The sequence below is a fragment of the Ictalurus punctatus genome, chromosome 8 (assembly GCF_001660625.3).
Source record: "Ictalurus punctatus breed USDA103 chromosome 8, Coco_2.0, whole genome shotgun sequence".
Taxonomy (NCBI): domain Eukaryota; kingdom Metazoa; phylum Chordata; class Actinopteri; order Siluriformes; family Ictaluridae; genus Ictalurus; species Ictalurus punctatus.
In genome coordinates this window covers 20,738,543-20,753,455 of record NC_030423.2, presented here as the reverse complement: position 1 = coordinate 20,753,455, position 14,913 = coordinate 20,738,543, and the positions used below count along the sequence as shown (strand labels likewise).

Below are 14,913 nucleotides of genomic sequence, written 5' to 3'. Positions count from 1 at the left end.
AGGGTAAACATCCTGACACGTTAAATTGTTAGCTAACTTAACCAACAAATGGCCATTAGAAAGGACAGGTACAGTGATAGTGGTACGTTTGTTTAATAAATATCAGCGCTCTTTATTCTGCATGAGTGCATACATCATACTGTACCTTCACAGAGATATATTTAAGACAGGTTCACGGTGAAGCACATCCTGTTTATAAACTGAGCTCGCTTCAGTACACTGTACACATTTCCAGTCAGTCCCTGTCATCAAAAGGAAGGAAACATGGACCGCTTTCACAACCCAAGAAGAAAGAAGTTCACGCAGAGAACGAGACAAGAGCGAGCCTTTACACACCTTGCAAAAAAACTCAAAGAAAGTCATGTTGAGGTGAAGTCTAAGAGGTTCATTTCGATTCCTTTTTGGTCGAAGCATCTGTTAATCCATGAACTTGCGGTTCTGGTTAGCGCCGAATAGAGTCACTCGGATTTCGGGCATCATCTGTGAACGAAACAAACTAAATTAAATACAGAGTCACTGAACGTTATCTGCAATCCAATCAAGTATTTTCTGCCCCTGATGTGATATATTTTCAGATCACCATAATCGCCTATTGTTATCAAGGTTATTGAGATGTTATATATGAACAAAATTTCCACGTTTACATGCGTTTGTTTTTCGGTTAAATATCTTCACGCTGCCTTATTAATGTAAGACAGCAAAAAAAAGAGAAAGAAAAATCCTGCTCACACAAGCAGCGGTATTTACAATACCAATACTGTGCTCTAAGTAAGGAGTAAAATCAGTCGGGGAATGCTGTTATAGGAAAATAATCGATGCGATGATGCGGCCTGACACAAAGAGGATTAGAACAGCGTCATACGTTTTACTCGTTAATAATTTCATTTTAATATAATGAAATGTCCAAGAAACAGGTTAGTTCCTGTTACTCTTCGGATAAAGTTTTGGATATTCTATATGTTTTGATAACCAAAGCATATAGAACAGATTTTTTTTGCTGCACTTTTTCTGAAAAGATCGTCCGTCATCCAGGCACAAGAATTAATCCGTCTAGTAAAGTCATACTTACTAGGTGGACTAATTATAAAATCAGCGCCATAGTTATACCTGCTGAGCCAGGAGATCCAGTCTGCTCTCCAGAGTGTTGGCCACCTTGATCTTGCCGTTAGCATTATAGACCTCCACACCTCCAGAGCTGTACACAACACACCGACATTTATTTACATTTAGGTGGGACGGGCAGCTTTAATACAAAAAGACCACTTTCTCACAGAGAGCACCAATTTTTCACGACAAACAGGAAATAGGGACGGTGCAGACGGGTGAGATCTTACATGTCAGGGGAGAGGAAGTGGTCCTTGTCGATGCGGACTTCGATGTTAGTCTTCACAGTTTCTTTGTAGATGGGGATATTTTTCTTGACAGCAGCCTAAAAAAATAAGAAGAACGGATTTTTATGTCTTCCGCAGCAACGATATCAGTACTACTAATGGGTTACAGCACCAATCATCAGAATCCTGTAATTTCACACTTCACTGAATGCTTAAATCTGCACCAAAGTTCAAACTGCACACAGTGTGGGTCGACTGCATCACTCATGTTTTTAAAAAAAAATTGTATTTGTTCATTATTTTCAATTTCGCCCTACTTTCTTCCTCCCAATTCCCACCCACTAGCTAACTCTCTGCTATCACATGACGACCTCCAAGACATGTGAAGCCAAACTCGGCATCTTTTCGAGCTGCTGCTCATGCTGCGTCACAGCTCAGTGTTACACACAAAGCGCCATCTGCCCTCTTACGCGTACATGAGCTCACGATTGATCGCTGTGATTAACAGTGCAAAGTCAGTAATGCCAGCCCTCCCATCCTGACAGCACGGCAAATTTTGCATCATCACGATCCCCCGACGATTGCATGAACGCTTTTCATCCAATGTTAGTATAAAAGTCATGTAATGTTTACAGATACTAAGTAAATTCTCATTCAAATTCAACAGTAATGAAAAGCTGTATGTACGGCATGTGATCAAGCATCTCTCTCACTCTTCACTGTGCAAGCTGTCGCTTTAAGGTGCAATAGTTCAATTCAAATTTGTGTAAGTAGTTAAGTCATGTTTTGATGAAAAATGTGATTGTCTATGCAAACTATATGTAATATATCTGAGTGGCCACATATTCACATATTGCTACATGTATATACAATGTGTCTGATTTGTTGAGCCACAATTTTAACCACGATTATGTCACTTTCTATCCCTGTGCGTTCGAGCTACAAAAACCATGAATGTTGGATTACTGAGAGAGATTTAAAAGGGGAATATGTCTGTATATAGATTGATCTCAAGCAAATACTTGTGTTTGTACAGTGTAACGCGTTTAAAGGTAAGAACTTTGTTCATGGTTGATGCTGTGAGGAGCCATGTTGATTTGGCGCCACGTGCTGAACCCACTGGTCCCCTCATCTCTCAGGGTATAAGGAAGGCATGCATCAAGACTCTTCTCTGTTCTGGCACCTAGGTAGTGGAATGAACTTCCCCTAGATGTCTGATCAGCTGAGACCACGTATTCCCTTTTTTCAGTATAGCTAGACTCGCATGTACATGTTTCAACAATGGGCCTCAGCCAGCATGTCTGGCAAACACTTTAACACCTTTAAATAATGAGCTCAGTCAGACTGAATGGGGAAGAGTGTTCACCTCCACCATGGCCAGATCGTCCTTACGACACCGAATCATCACCTTCGGTTCCAGAAGCTGATAGAAGCCCTAGAGGAAAAGGAGACATGTTAATGTTGACTCAAAATGACTCAATTCTACAAATGATGACCTTTGTTTGGCGTTTCAGACAGAGGAGGCTGTTATAGGCTGTTACAGAGCGTTATCTGAAAGCGCACTCGGTGCCACCATGTTGGTCTGTGATGAAGAAGAAAAGCGCAGACCTGCAGCAGGAGTCCTTCTAACAGAGTCGGGTACTGAGACGGGTCTTTAGCGATGCCAGCTAACCGTTCACGGGCTTCGGTTAGGAGCTCCTAAACACGGAGAGAGAGAGAGAGAGAGAGAGAGAGAGAGAGAGGAAAGTGGAACATCGAGATGATCAGGATCATATACGAAATCACAATACACGCACAGGCTAAAATACGCACATATAATACACACACACGCACACACACCCAGCTCATACCAGGATCATGTCATCCCGAGCCTTGAGCACCTTCAGCCTGGCCTGATTCATCAGATTGGACATCTGACTACAGAGACACAGATTAATTCAGGAATGATTAGAAAAGCTGGTGATAAAATGTAGAAATGTTACGTGTTTAAGATGTAGAACTGACTCACATCTTCTTTTGCTGCTCAATCTGCTTCTCTTTCTTCTCGTAGTACTCCATTATCTTAAGCCTCTGTGTTTGCACGAGTCGTCCCTTCTCGATGTTAAACTCTTCCTCAGCCTGCAGGAAAAAAAACCCCACACACACTTTAACTCGGACGGCTTGAAAATACCAGCAGTCATGATGCGAGGAGAAATCAGACGCCTCGGCATCTTTGAGTTCAATCTGAAGTATCCCCCCCAACCCCCACTTCACTTGAAATGTTGCACAGAAATATATACTTTACCTTTGCATCAATTTCCTCTGCCTTTTCGCTGGCCTCTTGCTCAATAAAGGCCATCATATGTTTGATCTGGAACGAGATCGTGTGTTAAAATCTGAAGAGAGCAGCATCACTTTGTTATTAACATTCAGAGAGGTGCTATTACAGTGTTTATGGAGAAGTGTAACGATTTATAATCGCACTATCCGGCGTCACCCAGATGAGGATGGGTTCCCTTTTGAGTCTGGTTCCTCTCAAGGTTTCTTCTTCATAGGAATAGTCCACTCCAGAGGCCATGCATTATTATTTTTTTCTTTCTCAACACGACAAAAGTTGTTTTCTCACGAACTCGACATAATAAAAGTTGTTTTCTTGTGAAAGTTGTTTTGTGATCTCAACAAAAGTTGTGTTCTTGCGATCTCTACATAAAAGTTGTTTTCTCATGATCAACTTAATTTTCCTGTGATCTCGACAAGTTGTTTTCTCATGATCTCAATCTCTTGTGAAACCTAGAAAGAATAATAATAATAATAATAATAATAATAATATGATGATGATGATGATGATGATGATGATGATGATGATCATCATCATCATTATTAATAATACTACTACTAATAATAATGCATGGCCTCTTAGGGCTTCCTTTTTTGCATATTGGAGACCTACAAGAGTCCAATCTTGCTCAAGACTGGAACATGAAGCAATCCTGGCATGTGGAAAAGCAGAAATAGGACTGCTTTTACTACAGAAGTCCAACATGGACAGGAAGGATCAGGTGTTCAATTCCTCTGCATAATTTAGCTGGTGTTTTAACTCGGTATAAATTTGTGCCTGGTTTTAATGTAAACCTCTTCATGTCTTGCATCTCCATCAAGGATCATTACTGTCACTCAGTTTAACAGAAATGAGGTGTGTTAAAGCAGGAAACCCCTGAGCTCTGCAATAACTCTGTCGTTTCTCCATTTACAGTTTCAACAGGAAGAAGATATGTCGGATTATCAGAGAAATTGGAGCAGTTCACTTCTTTAAACCGATACCGAGTCAATATTTAACTTATAAAGATGTTATAAAGGCAAAGAGAAAGAGACTGTTTACTTTTCCACTCAAGTTAAAACTTACATGGCTAGATATGATACATTTACCAAACTTCAGAACTATAACTCTTAGCCAGCTGTTTTACCTGTTTCTGAACGTCGGCATTACTCAGCGCCATGGCTGTCGTTCTGCTGTGAAAGATGAACTCAAAATGTGTGAAAGATTGCGCTAAAAATCTTTTAAATAAAAAACCGATTAGAGTTTGACAGTTTAGCGTTAACACTCGAAACGTCTCGCGCTGATGAAGCTGAATCAGCTGACCGGAAGTGTGCTGCTCTGTCACGTGACGCGTTAAGCCGCCAAGGAATGGGCGTGGTTTTACATTTATTACAATTTACAAAACAATGACAACATACATGACTATAAGAGTTATTTTCACATGAATAAACAAACAAACAAACAAACGGGACACGAAGAGAGTCTTCCTAAATATATACTTGAATGCTAGAGTCTATAAAATATCAATTTTAGCTACTTTTACCACTTTTTACAAATACTGATGACAGCTCCTTGTGAAATGTGTTTTAAAAAAGTGATTTGCGATTAATCAAATCCAGAATTCTTGTCTTCAATTATCATTTCAGAAATAGCATCATTTTTGTTAAACTTGGAAAAGACCAAACATTTTTATCTAACCAAAAGCTGACAAGAGGAAAAAATTAATACGATCGGTGTTTTAATATCCTCTGTACAAAATATGCAAACATTTCCATCCAAGACAAAACAAATAGTTAATTGGTTTATAAGTAAGTATCCTAACGTGTGGTGTTGTGTGCGCTGTAACACGTTAACGCATGCGCAGTACAGACGGGGCGCCATCTTCTCTACCTCGAGCAGCGTGCGACCTCCACATCACTAAGTGGCAGTAACGCGCAACACAACTGAGCGCCACCTGCTTTTATAGCAGTAAAAGAAGAAGAAGCGGCAAAATAAAGACGAGAAGAAAAGTTTGAATGGCGTCACTTCTCATCTGAACAGAAGTGGATATCATGCGGGAAGAGGGAGTTCAGGTGCTAGAAGGTAATGCTCAATTTTATACACTTAATATCTGTTAAAAAAAATTATATACATGTTTGCGTTTCTTAAACTCTTATGAGCAAAACTTAAAAACAAAGCTTTATGTTAAAACAATAAAAACTACTTGGTCATTATTATACTTCAGTGTATTGTAGTTTATTATTGTGTGTGTATGTGTGTGTGTATGTATATATATATATATATATATATATATATATATATATATATATATATATATATATATATATATATATATATATATATATATATATATATATATATATATATATATATATAGTTTTTCTAAACGATACTTTTTAAATATCGAGCTCACTGAAACTGAACAGATTATGTTCAGGGAAAAAAAATCACCTGGGTTTTTCATTGTACAGCTGTGTACAGGTATAAAACTGCAGGGGTACAGATGTTCCTAATAAATTGACCTGCAAGCAAAACAATAGTGCAATTCACCTCCACCTGCTGTTTGTGAGGTGAATTGCAGTAAAAACATTTTATTAAAAATATTAACCCTATTTTTGCCCTTTAACTTGACTTTTATTTTTATAACAGGCACAGCTGGAGAAGCCAAAAAAATTAAATTGAGTTTTGAAATGCAGAAACTGACCAGATTCACTGTATTGTATTATTGTAGATCAGGCTTGTTCTAAGGCCTTTATTATGATCTTGTTCAATTTACAGGTGATTTGGCATACATCATCATGCTGTACTTGCACTGGCATTGAACCATTACAGCCTTTCATCATCTGAAATAAAATCATACTGGCCTTTAAATATCTGTTCTCTCCTAAGCACATGATGTACAAATTCTTGAACTAATATCAGTGCTACCATCTTATCGCATGAAATGGCTTTGCATTGGTTGGCTTGCTGTTTTTCCTTTTTATTTTTAAAAAATATTTCTTTAATGCCATTAATATGAAGTGATATTAATTAAAATGCTACCATTGTGTGTAATTGAAAAGTGATTTTAAAACAAATTTATTTGAGGTGATTAAAAGGACTGAATGAAAACAAAGCTCATCTGGTGCTATAAACAAGCCATGACTGGAACTAAATTCAAAATTTCAAAGCATGCCATTCACCATGGTGTGATGTTAAAGGTGACTTGTGTGTTTTCAGCACATACCGACTGTCAACGCTTTTTTTTAGTGCCTAGGTTCAAGGGTTAAAAGTTTAACTAATATCTCCTGTGTGTGGCAGGTTTAGGCTGTCTATAAAGGTGCTGCATTACTTTATCATTTCTTGTGATTTAGTAAGGTGTGTTGCTGTGTTTGAACACACCAAGGTCAAAGGTGTTTGCATTCCTAGATTCAGGTCTGCACCTCTTTCCTACTTTATCACCATTATTCCTTCTTTCACCCCTTCTCCTATCTAGTTTATATTGTGAATTTCTAGCACATCCCTGACATAAGACTTGACTAGAATCCCAGTGTCTAGGATTGGTTACAGTGCTGTGGAAAAAGTATTTGGTTTCTTCTGTTTTTGTCTATATCTCATAGTAAGTTGTTTCAGAAATTAAAACCAAGTTTAAACAAAAAATGAAGGCAACCTGAGTAAACACAAAATACAGATTTTAAATGATATTTATTGAAGCTAAAATTTATCCAATAACAACTGGGCCTGTGAAATTTATTTGCCCCCATAGTTACTAATTTCCCAAATCTATGAAACTGCATTCATAATGGGGTTCAGCTGGATTAGATGCAACCAGGCCTGATTACTGCAAACCCTGTTCAATCAAATCAACACTAACAGAACTTATTCAACAGCATGAAGTTAAAGTCTTACCCAGTAACACACTATGCCCAAGTTGAAAAATTCCAGAAATGATGAGGATTGAAATGCATCAGTCTGGGAAGGATTACAAAGCTATTTCAAAGGCTTGGTGAATCCAAAGGACCACAGTGAGAGCCATTATGTTCGAATGGGGGAAAACTTGGCACGGTAGCGAACCTTCCCAGAAGTGGCCGACCCTCCAAGAGCACAGCAACTACTCATCCAGGAAGTCACAAAAGAGCCAAGAACCACATCAAAGGAACTACAGGCTTCTCTTGCATTATTAAAGGTCACTGTTCATGACTCCACTATCAGAAAGGTGCTGGGCAGCTTGCAATAATTGAGGGAAACATTTTCTGCTCTCTACCAGAAAATCCTAAAGGAGAATGTCCGGTCTTCGGTCCGCAAGTTGAAACTCTGGCTGATGCAGCAAGACACTGACCCAAAGCATAGGTGTAAGTCCATCTCTGAATAAAATTTTTTTTTTTTTTTCAAATGTTGTGTGGGATATATAATATAATATAAAATTTTTAAACAATCTAAAGCTATTTAGCATGAGAGATCAAATGACAGAAGAAACACTTTCGCACAGCACTGTACAGATTGAATAGGATATGTAAAGACTAACTGGGAAACAGACTGTAATACACACATGGTTAGATTTGATTGGGGGGGCTATGACTGTATGTTCAAGGCCAAAAATGACCACTGAGTTGCATAACAATCCAAAAAGGAACAGCACTGATAGTGCTGTGTATGATAATGCTGAGAACCGAACACATGGCAGGTAGAGTATAAGAGCTCTGATTACAGAAGAGCTGCAAGTCGAATTGTATCCTTAAAAGGGATCATGAGGGTCTGCTTGGCACTTCTTACTGTTTTTGTGGTGGCGTATTGCCGCAAGGTCTTCACTGGGTGAGTTTCGTTATAATAAAGAGAACCAGTGTGTGCAGAATTCATTAAACAAATACTTCTGTAAATTTGTACTAATACTGGTGCCATACAGAGCGGTTTACTGATCTTAGCCATCAACTTGTATTTACCGGGTTTTTAAAAATAATTTTTTAAAATTAATTTATTTTTTGAATGAACAAAATTAACAATGTCACTCACTATTTTTGAAATCTGTATTCTTTCCCAACAGGGACCAGGTTCTTCGAGTTAATGCAAAATCTGAGGCACAAATTCAGCTCTTGAAGACGCTGGAGAATGGAGAAGTGTTCGAGGTATGGTAGCCTTAAACATATGTGATCTTTTGGTAAGCTTTGTGTACTAATTTTGACATTTTGATACAGTGCTGTGAAGCTAGGAAAATGGATACTAGACAACAGTTTTTATCTAAAAAATAAATAACATTACTTAAACACACACTGGAGTAAAGGGTGCATGTGAGCTGTTTGTTTAGGGTTGTCCTTTTGGATATTGTAGTGGAACTTATTAAATGGAATAAACACTTACCCTCTTCACCAAGTTTGTATATGTCTATACTACACTATATGGGCAAAGGTTTAAGGACACCTGACCATCACACTCTGTATCCACTCTTCTGGGAAGGTTTTCCCACTAGATTTTGGAGTGTGGCTTTGGGAATTTGTGTTCATTGAAATACAAGAGTATTGGTGAGATCTGCCACTGATGTTGGGTGAGGAGGCCTGGGGTGCAGTCAGGTGTTCCAGTTCATCCCAAATGTGTTCAGTGGGATTGAGGTCAGGGCTCTGTGTAAGACACTTAAGTTCTTTCCCTCCTGTATGTGTGTATTCGAGGACCTTTCTTTGTGTGATTTGCTGTAACAGCTTATCAGTCTTGTGGTGTGGGTAAAGAGCAAGCTGAGGTGTTTTTGCAATGAGATCATACCAGGTCAGAAGTATTTTAAGGACACTTTTAAAAATACAAGATTTGAACAACATTATAAGATTTTTAGAGGGGGGAATCGTACTGGATATTATGAAAAATGTTGCCATACTTCAAGAATAGTCACAATACTATTACGTAATGGTACATATGGATTTGATGTTTTCTTTTAGTTCAAGGATAACTCTCAGGCAGTGATCACCTTCAGGGCTTTCTGTAGTTACATCTGTGTGCCATGAAAGTGTGTGTAAATGCATGATAATCAAATAATTGATCCTAAGAAGTGGACCTCTGTCGAGCCCCCAACGTGTAATGGCATATGGACTGGTACAATATTGTTTTATGGCATGTTGACTTACCGTAATATGTTGGGGCTCGATTCTTTATACAGAATGTGGAAATTATGTTGCAGCTGTAACCATTGATGGTCTTAAAGGTGACCACTGCCTGCAATTTCTCCAACAAAAGAGACAGTTTCCTCCATCTTTGCATGCTTCTTGCACAGTTGTTTCAATGCTCTAATAATTATCTGGTGTGGATTCCCTTTTTTAAAAAAAAAAAAAAACAGTGGCCTTAAAATTCCATTGTGGGGAAAATCCACTTTTCCAGGAGACGACAGTGTAAATTCTTACAGGAGTCAGACAATAACGTGAAACTTTTTATTTATTTCTTTTTAAATACAAATGTTGCAGCTTTCTGTCTTGCTTACTTCTTTCTCTTTTGCTTTGCTTGATGCTTAGAGAGAAAGATATTAGCATGCAGGGAAAACAAGGTTCAGGTGTGCCATGTTGGTCACTACCTGTGTAGTTTGTCCCAAATGCTCCAGATGTATGCATGTTACAGTATATTCAAGTGAAGGTTTTTTTTTTTTTGTTATGCCATGATCTTGCATCCCTGTGACATCATGCTAATATGTGAAATTAACGTGAACATGAATGTCATTTAAAAAAAATAAATAAATAAAATTTCCATGTGCGACAAAACATTTCACACAAAATGTGAACTATAACGTGACGTATTTAAAAGCCTGCATGAGTCTTGTGATTATTCACGCTGTCTGAATTTTCTGTGAAGTCTCCTGACATGCTACAATAATCATGTAGAAATTGAACAGATATCCAGAATAAACTATTGTCATCTAGCTGGACTTCTGGACTCATCCTAGTTCCAGTGACCTTCCAATTGACATCCATGTGCCATATGCCAGTCTGTATGCTGTCCAGAAATTCCTTCAGGATAACGAGATCCCATTCCATGTTATGATCCAGGATTTGCAGGTGAGAAGGAAGTAATACCTTGGTTCCATGCAAACAGTGGACACTTCTAATAAAGGTAGTCATTGCAATAAAGCTAATTTATTGTCGTTGTCTTGATTTTGTTGTGCAACAGGAACTCCTGGATAAGGAGCAGGAAGATTTACAGCGTAATGCCATGAAGGGTGGTGATACGAAGAGCTTCGACTATGCGACATATCACCGGCTTGATGCAGTGAGTACTCCCATCTTTCAGTCACAGACACACACTTGTCAATTGTTACACCACAGTGCTGCTGAATTCCCAATTCTGATTGGTTAAAAGGTGTTGATTACTTTTTGTACAAGTTTGAAACAAATCGCAGGTTTTTCATACAGTATTGTTTCTATAGCAGCAACTTGCACAGGGACTTCTATGGTAGACATGACGCATGAAAACATGTATAATTGTTCATATGGTACTGTTCTGTGAGGAGATCTTAGTTCCTGTGTTGACAGGAACTAACTTGATGTTCAGTTACATTAAATGTTACAATAAAGGGATAAGGATGTCTTTCTTAATTGAACCAAAAATAGCAACTGTTGGTAAATTGTGCTGGAATAAAGCAGGAATAAGATAAATACAGCACTTTGGGATGCTTCACGTCATGCCACATCACACCACCATTGAATACTGATTATTTTCCAATAACCGCTCTCCCTTGAGTGTTTTATTTCTTACTTACTGTTACAGCAGTCATGGGTAATAATGTAAAAGAATGAATAATCCAATCTTGATGCATGCAGATCTACAGTTGGATGGACAGCATGGTGGCCGGTCATCCCAATTTGATTTCCAAAGTGCAGATTGGAAGTTCTTACGAGAACCGTCCCATGTATGTGTTAAAGGTGAGGATTAAAAACTTAATAACCAGGTGTGAATGTATATCATGAGGACTATTTTAAAAAAAAAAAAAAAAAAAAAAAAAAAAAAAAGCTTGAGGGACTGTTATTGAATAAGTCATTCTGGATATGTTTTTAGTTTAGCACTGGTGGAAATAACAGGCCTGCAATCTGGATTGATGCTGGAATACACTCTAGAGAGTGGATCTCAACTGCCTCCGCTTTGTGGATGGCTAACAAGGTGAGTGACCAAGTGACAGTCCAATTAATGCCGTTTATGACTACTTGAAAGCTGGTTCATTTTTAAAAAATTGTTAGTTTATTTTGACCCAGTTTCAAGGCATTCATACCAGTGTTTTTTATAGATTTCCCTTTTATATTCATTAGATGGCTACAGATTTTGGTGTTGATCCTTCTGTGACTTCTCTTCTGGGACAAATGGACGTTTATCTGATGATCGTGACCAATCCTGATGGCTATGCCTACACCCATACTAATGTAAATCTATGATTTGTGAAACTGCAGCTGAAATGTCACTACATTGAGATGCACTGTATATTTAGCAGATGACTTTAGCCAAAACGGATTACAATTCCAAACATACAGTATCTGGATTTTAAAGTGAGGTTGGTTCAAGTAACTTCACATTTTATATATATTCTATTTATACTTATTTTGGGGCCTGTCCAGTGTAAAAATATCCAAGGGTCACCACTTTAATACAGCACATTTAATTTCAAGAATAAAAGGGTAAATATGACTAATTTATTCAGCTGTTGATAGCTTTTTGTTCCTGAGCTTTCCACTCCTCTACCTTTAAAACGGTGTGCATCGTATTATAGTCACTTCCTGGAAAAATCTAAATTTTCAACACCTCAGAGCTTCAAATTTAGGTCTTCACATATTTTAATTTAGACTTTTGCTGTATTAAAATACACTATTTGTTAATTTCCTTCTCTATTAATTAATTTATTTTTCCTAAGTGTGTACGGCTTTGTACCCTGTTTTATCGATCAACGGCTGCACAGTGGTGGTGTGAGTTATACTGCTGTTACTCCAGCGTTCCCAGTTCAGTTTTCTGTTTGTGTGCAGTTTCACATGGGTTCCTTGTGTCTGTGTGGGTTTGCTCCAGGTTTTCCAGCTTCCTCCCACATCTCAAAAAACATGCCAGTTTGAAGATTGGCTACTCTTCAGTTTGAATGTGTACGGCGTATTGTGCCCTGTGATGGGTTGGCATACTATGCAGGGTGTTTTGCTGAAGGTTTTTTTTTATTATTTTTTTATTTTTTTATACATCTTCCAAGACCACTTAACACTAGCTCCTGAGTCCATCACCATGCATGTACATATTTATACACTTGATTTTGCATCTCACAGTATCTTGGCATAGTCAGTCCACCTATCTGCATGTTTTGGGGAGGTGGGAGGAAACCCATGCAATGCAGAAAATTGTGAAAGACAATGACCGAGCTGAGGATCGAACCTTGGAGCTTTGAGGCAGCAACACTACCTGCTGCACCACTTTGTTGTCTGCTATAGAATAGCCTTTCAATTATGAGCTAGGGTTGTGTGTGTGTGTGTGTGTGTGTGTGTGTGGTGTGGTGTGGTGTGTTTTTTTTTTTTTTTTTTTTTTTTTTTTTTTTTTTTTTTTATTTTATTATTTATTTATTATTATTATTATTATTATTATTATTATTATTATTTTTATTTTTTAAAAAGAGTTGAATTCTTTATTTAAAAACCTTTTTATTTATTTTTAGGACCGAATGTGGCGCAAGACTCGCTCTGTCAACTCTGGTTCCACATGCAGAGGTGTCGACCCCAACAGGAATTGGGATGCTGGCTTTGGTGGTAAGGCTTTGGTGGCTTTGCTTTTTAATCCTAATTACTTCCAGGAGCTGTAATAAGATTCACCCATGATATTTCAATCCATGTCTCTGCATGCTCACTACAGGCCCTGGTGCCAGTAAGAACCCGTGCTCCGAGTCCTACCATGGACCTTCCGCACACTCTGCTATCGAAGTGAAGAATATCGTGGACCTCATCAAGAATCGTGGCAACTTCAAGGCCTTCATCTCCATCCATGCCTACTCCCAACTCCTCATGTACCCGTATGGATACACCTGCAACGACATCCCTCACCAGGCTGAACTCGTACGCTATTGTTTGAATTCTCACTTCTGATTGGTCAGGTGTCGAGCTACGACAGCTTCTGTAGTGCAAGTCTTAACACTAACTGGTTTTGCAGAAATTCCACAACATTAAACGTAACTATGATTGGATAGGGTCCTCCTTTTATTAATAAAAATAAGGGGAATGAAGCACTTTGACATTCTGTTATAGGAAAATCCGCTTCAAGTTGGTAACTGACTCTGCTTAATCACACCACCCCGTGGTTGATTATTTCCTTATAGTGGCAACCCTCCCAAGTAATTGATCCCTTATTTAGCTTTTCTTAGTTGCTAGCAGAATTTACCCCAGCCAATGTGCTCATGTTGAGGATGGATTGTCTACTGGAGCAGCCCAAACAATATATGGTCAATATGATTTAACCTCCTGATCTGTTTTTATTTTGGTGTGTTTTAGGATTCTGTGGGTCAACGTGCAGTGCAGGCCCTCAGCTCTTTGTTTGGCACCAGCTACAGAGTTGGAAGCATTTGCAAAATCATCTGTGAGTCTATACTACTTTCATTCTTTCTATTTATGTCTGCCAGTTTCTCATGTGGTTTTTTTTATTTTTTTTTTTATTTTTATTTTTTTATTAATTTTTTTAAAAACACACATCACTTCTTCAGATCAAGCCAGTGGTGGAAGCATTGATTGGAGTTACAACAACGGTGTCAAATACTCCTTTGCCTTTGAGCTGCGTGACACTGGTCGCTATGGCTTCCTCCTCCCGGCCAATCAGATCATTCCAACTGCGACTGAGACCTGGCTGGGGCTTAAGCACATCATGGAATATGTGCGTGACCATCCTTATTAGGAAAATAATTGTCAAACTGAAAATAAAGATCTGATTTCATGTTCTAACAGAAATGAGATGTTATTAAAATAAATACAAGCAAATGTGAAATACTATTTGGCATATTGTGTAATGCTGTTTAACAATTCATCCTATAGCCTGAATTTCACTCACAGTGAACCTTTTTTGTTTTAAATGGTTGTTCTACAAACATTGCTCAAATATAATGACCTTGGTGAAAAACCAATCCAACTCTTTATTTGCATACATTATCATGCAGATGTTGTACAGGGTCGAATTTTTTTTTTTTTTTTTTTTTTTTTTTTTTTTTTTTTTTTTTTGGATAAAAACAAGCTGAACCTAAACATTTTGGTATCATTGGTCTATTAATTGCAAAATATCAACATGCAAATGAGGGTGTCTCTGATTGGTCAGGACGGGACGCGACTTCAATATCTTGCG

At 38.1% G+C, this 14,913-nt stretch overlaps 2 protein-coding genes across 3 annotated transcripts; one reads left to right on the top strand and one right to left on the bottom strand.

Moving 5' to 3' along the window:
- Window positions 1-77: 77 nt before the first annotated feature.
- On the bottom strand, window positions 78-5,192 carry atp6v1e1a (ATPase H+ transporting V1 subunit E1a). Of its 2 annotated transcripts, XR_001813429.3 has the most exons (10): window positions 4,775-5,192; window positions 3,616-3,681; window positions 3,340-3,449; window positions 3,182-3,248; window positions 2,940-3,029; window positions 2,698-2,766; window positions 1,335-1,429; window positions 1,108-1,195; window positions 337-480; window positions 78-242 (listed from the first exon to the last, which is right to left on the bottom strand). XR_001813429.3 is itself a non-coding variant. In XM_017474862.3 (9 exons), the coding sequence occupies exons 1-9, from the start codon at window positions 4,805-4,807 to the stop codon at window positions 418-420; spliced, it is 681 nt and encodes a 226-aa protein (XP_017330351.1). In that variant the 5' UTR covers window positions 4,808-5,192; the 3' UTR covers window positions 78-417. The 2 variants fall into 2 exon arrangements, 1 of the variants encoding a protein (XP_017330351.1); XM_017474862.3 differs by having other exon boundaries at window positions 78-480.
- Window positions 5,193-8,259: 3,067 nt separating this feature from the next.
- Window positions 8,260-14,567, top strand: LOC108269193 (carboxypeptidase A1). Its single transcript, XM_017474860.3, has 11 exons — window positions 8,260-8,418; window positions 8,648-8,729; window positions 10,497-10,631; window positions 10,744-10,842; window positions 11,394-11,495; window positions 11,629-11,730; window positions 11,877-11,987; window positions 13,250-13,340; window positions 13,444-13,643; window positions 14,076-14,160; window positions 14,285-14,567. The coding sequence occupies exons 1-11, from the start codon at window positions 8,354-8,356 to the stop codon at window positions 14,470-14,472; spliced, it is 1,260 nt and encodes a 419-aa protein (XP_017330349.1). The 5' UTR covers window positions 8,260-8,353; the 3' UTR covers window positions 14,473-14,567.
- The last annotated feature ends 346 nt before the right edge of the window (window positions 14,568-14,913 follow it).

Coding starts and splice junctions, on each gene's coding strand:
- atp6v1e1a (XM_017474862.3), bottom strand. CDS start 4,807: ATGGCGCTGAGTAATGCCGACGTTCAGAAACAG. Junction 3,682..4,774: donor ATGCCGACGTTCAGAAACAG/GTAAAACAGCTG, acceptor ATCTCGTTCCAG/ATCAAACATATGATGGCCTT. Junction 1,430..2,697: donor ACGATCTGGCCATGGTGGAG/GTGAACACTCTT, acceptor TTATTTTTTTAG/GCTGCTGTCAAGAAAAATAT.
- LOC108269193 (XM_017474860.3), top strand. CDS start 8,354: ATGAGGGTCTGCTTGGCACTTCTTACTGTTTTTGTGGTGGCGTATTGC. Junction 10,843..11,393: donor CATATCACCGGCTTGATGCA/GTGAGTACTCCC, acceptor TGATGCATGCAG/ATCTACAGTTGGATGGACAG. Junction 13,341..13,443: donor TTGGGATGCTGGCTTTGGTG/GTAAGGCTTTGG, acceptor TGCTCACTACAG/GCCCTGGTGCCAGTAAGAAC.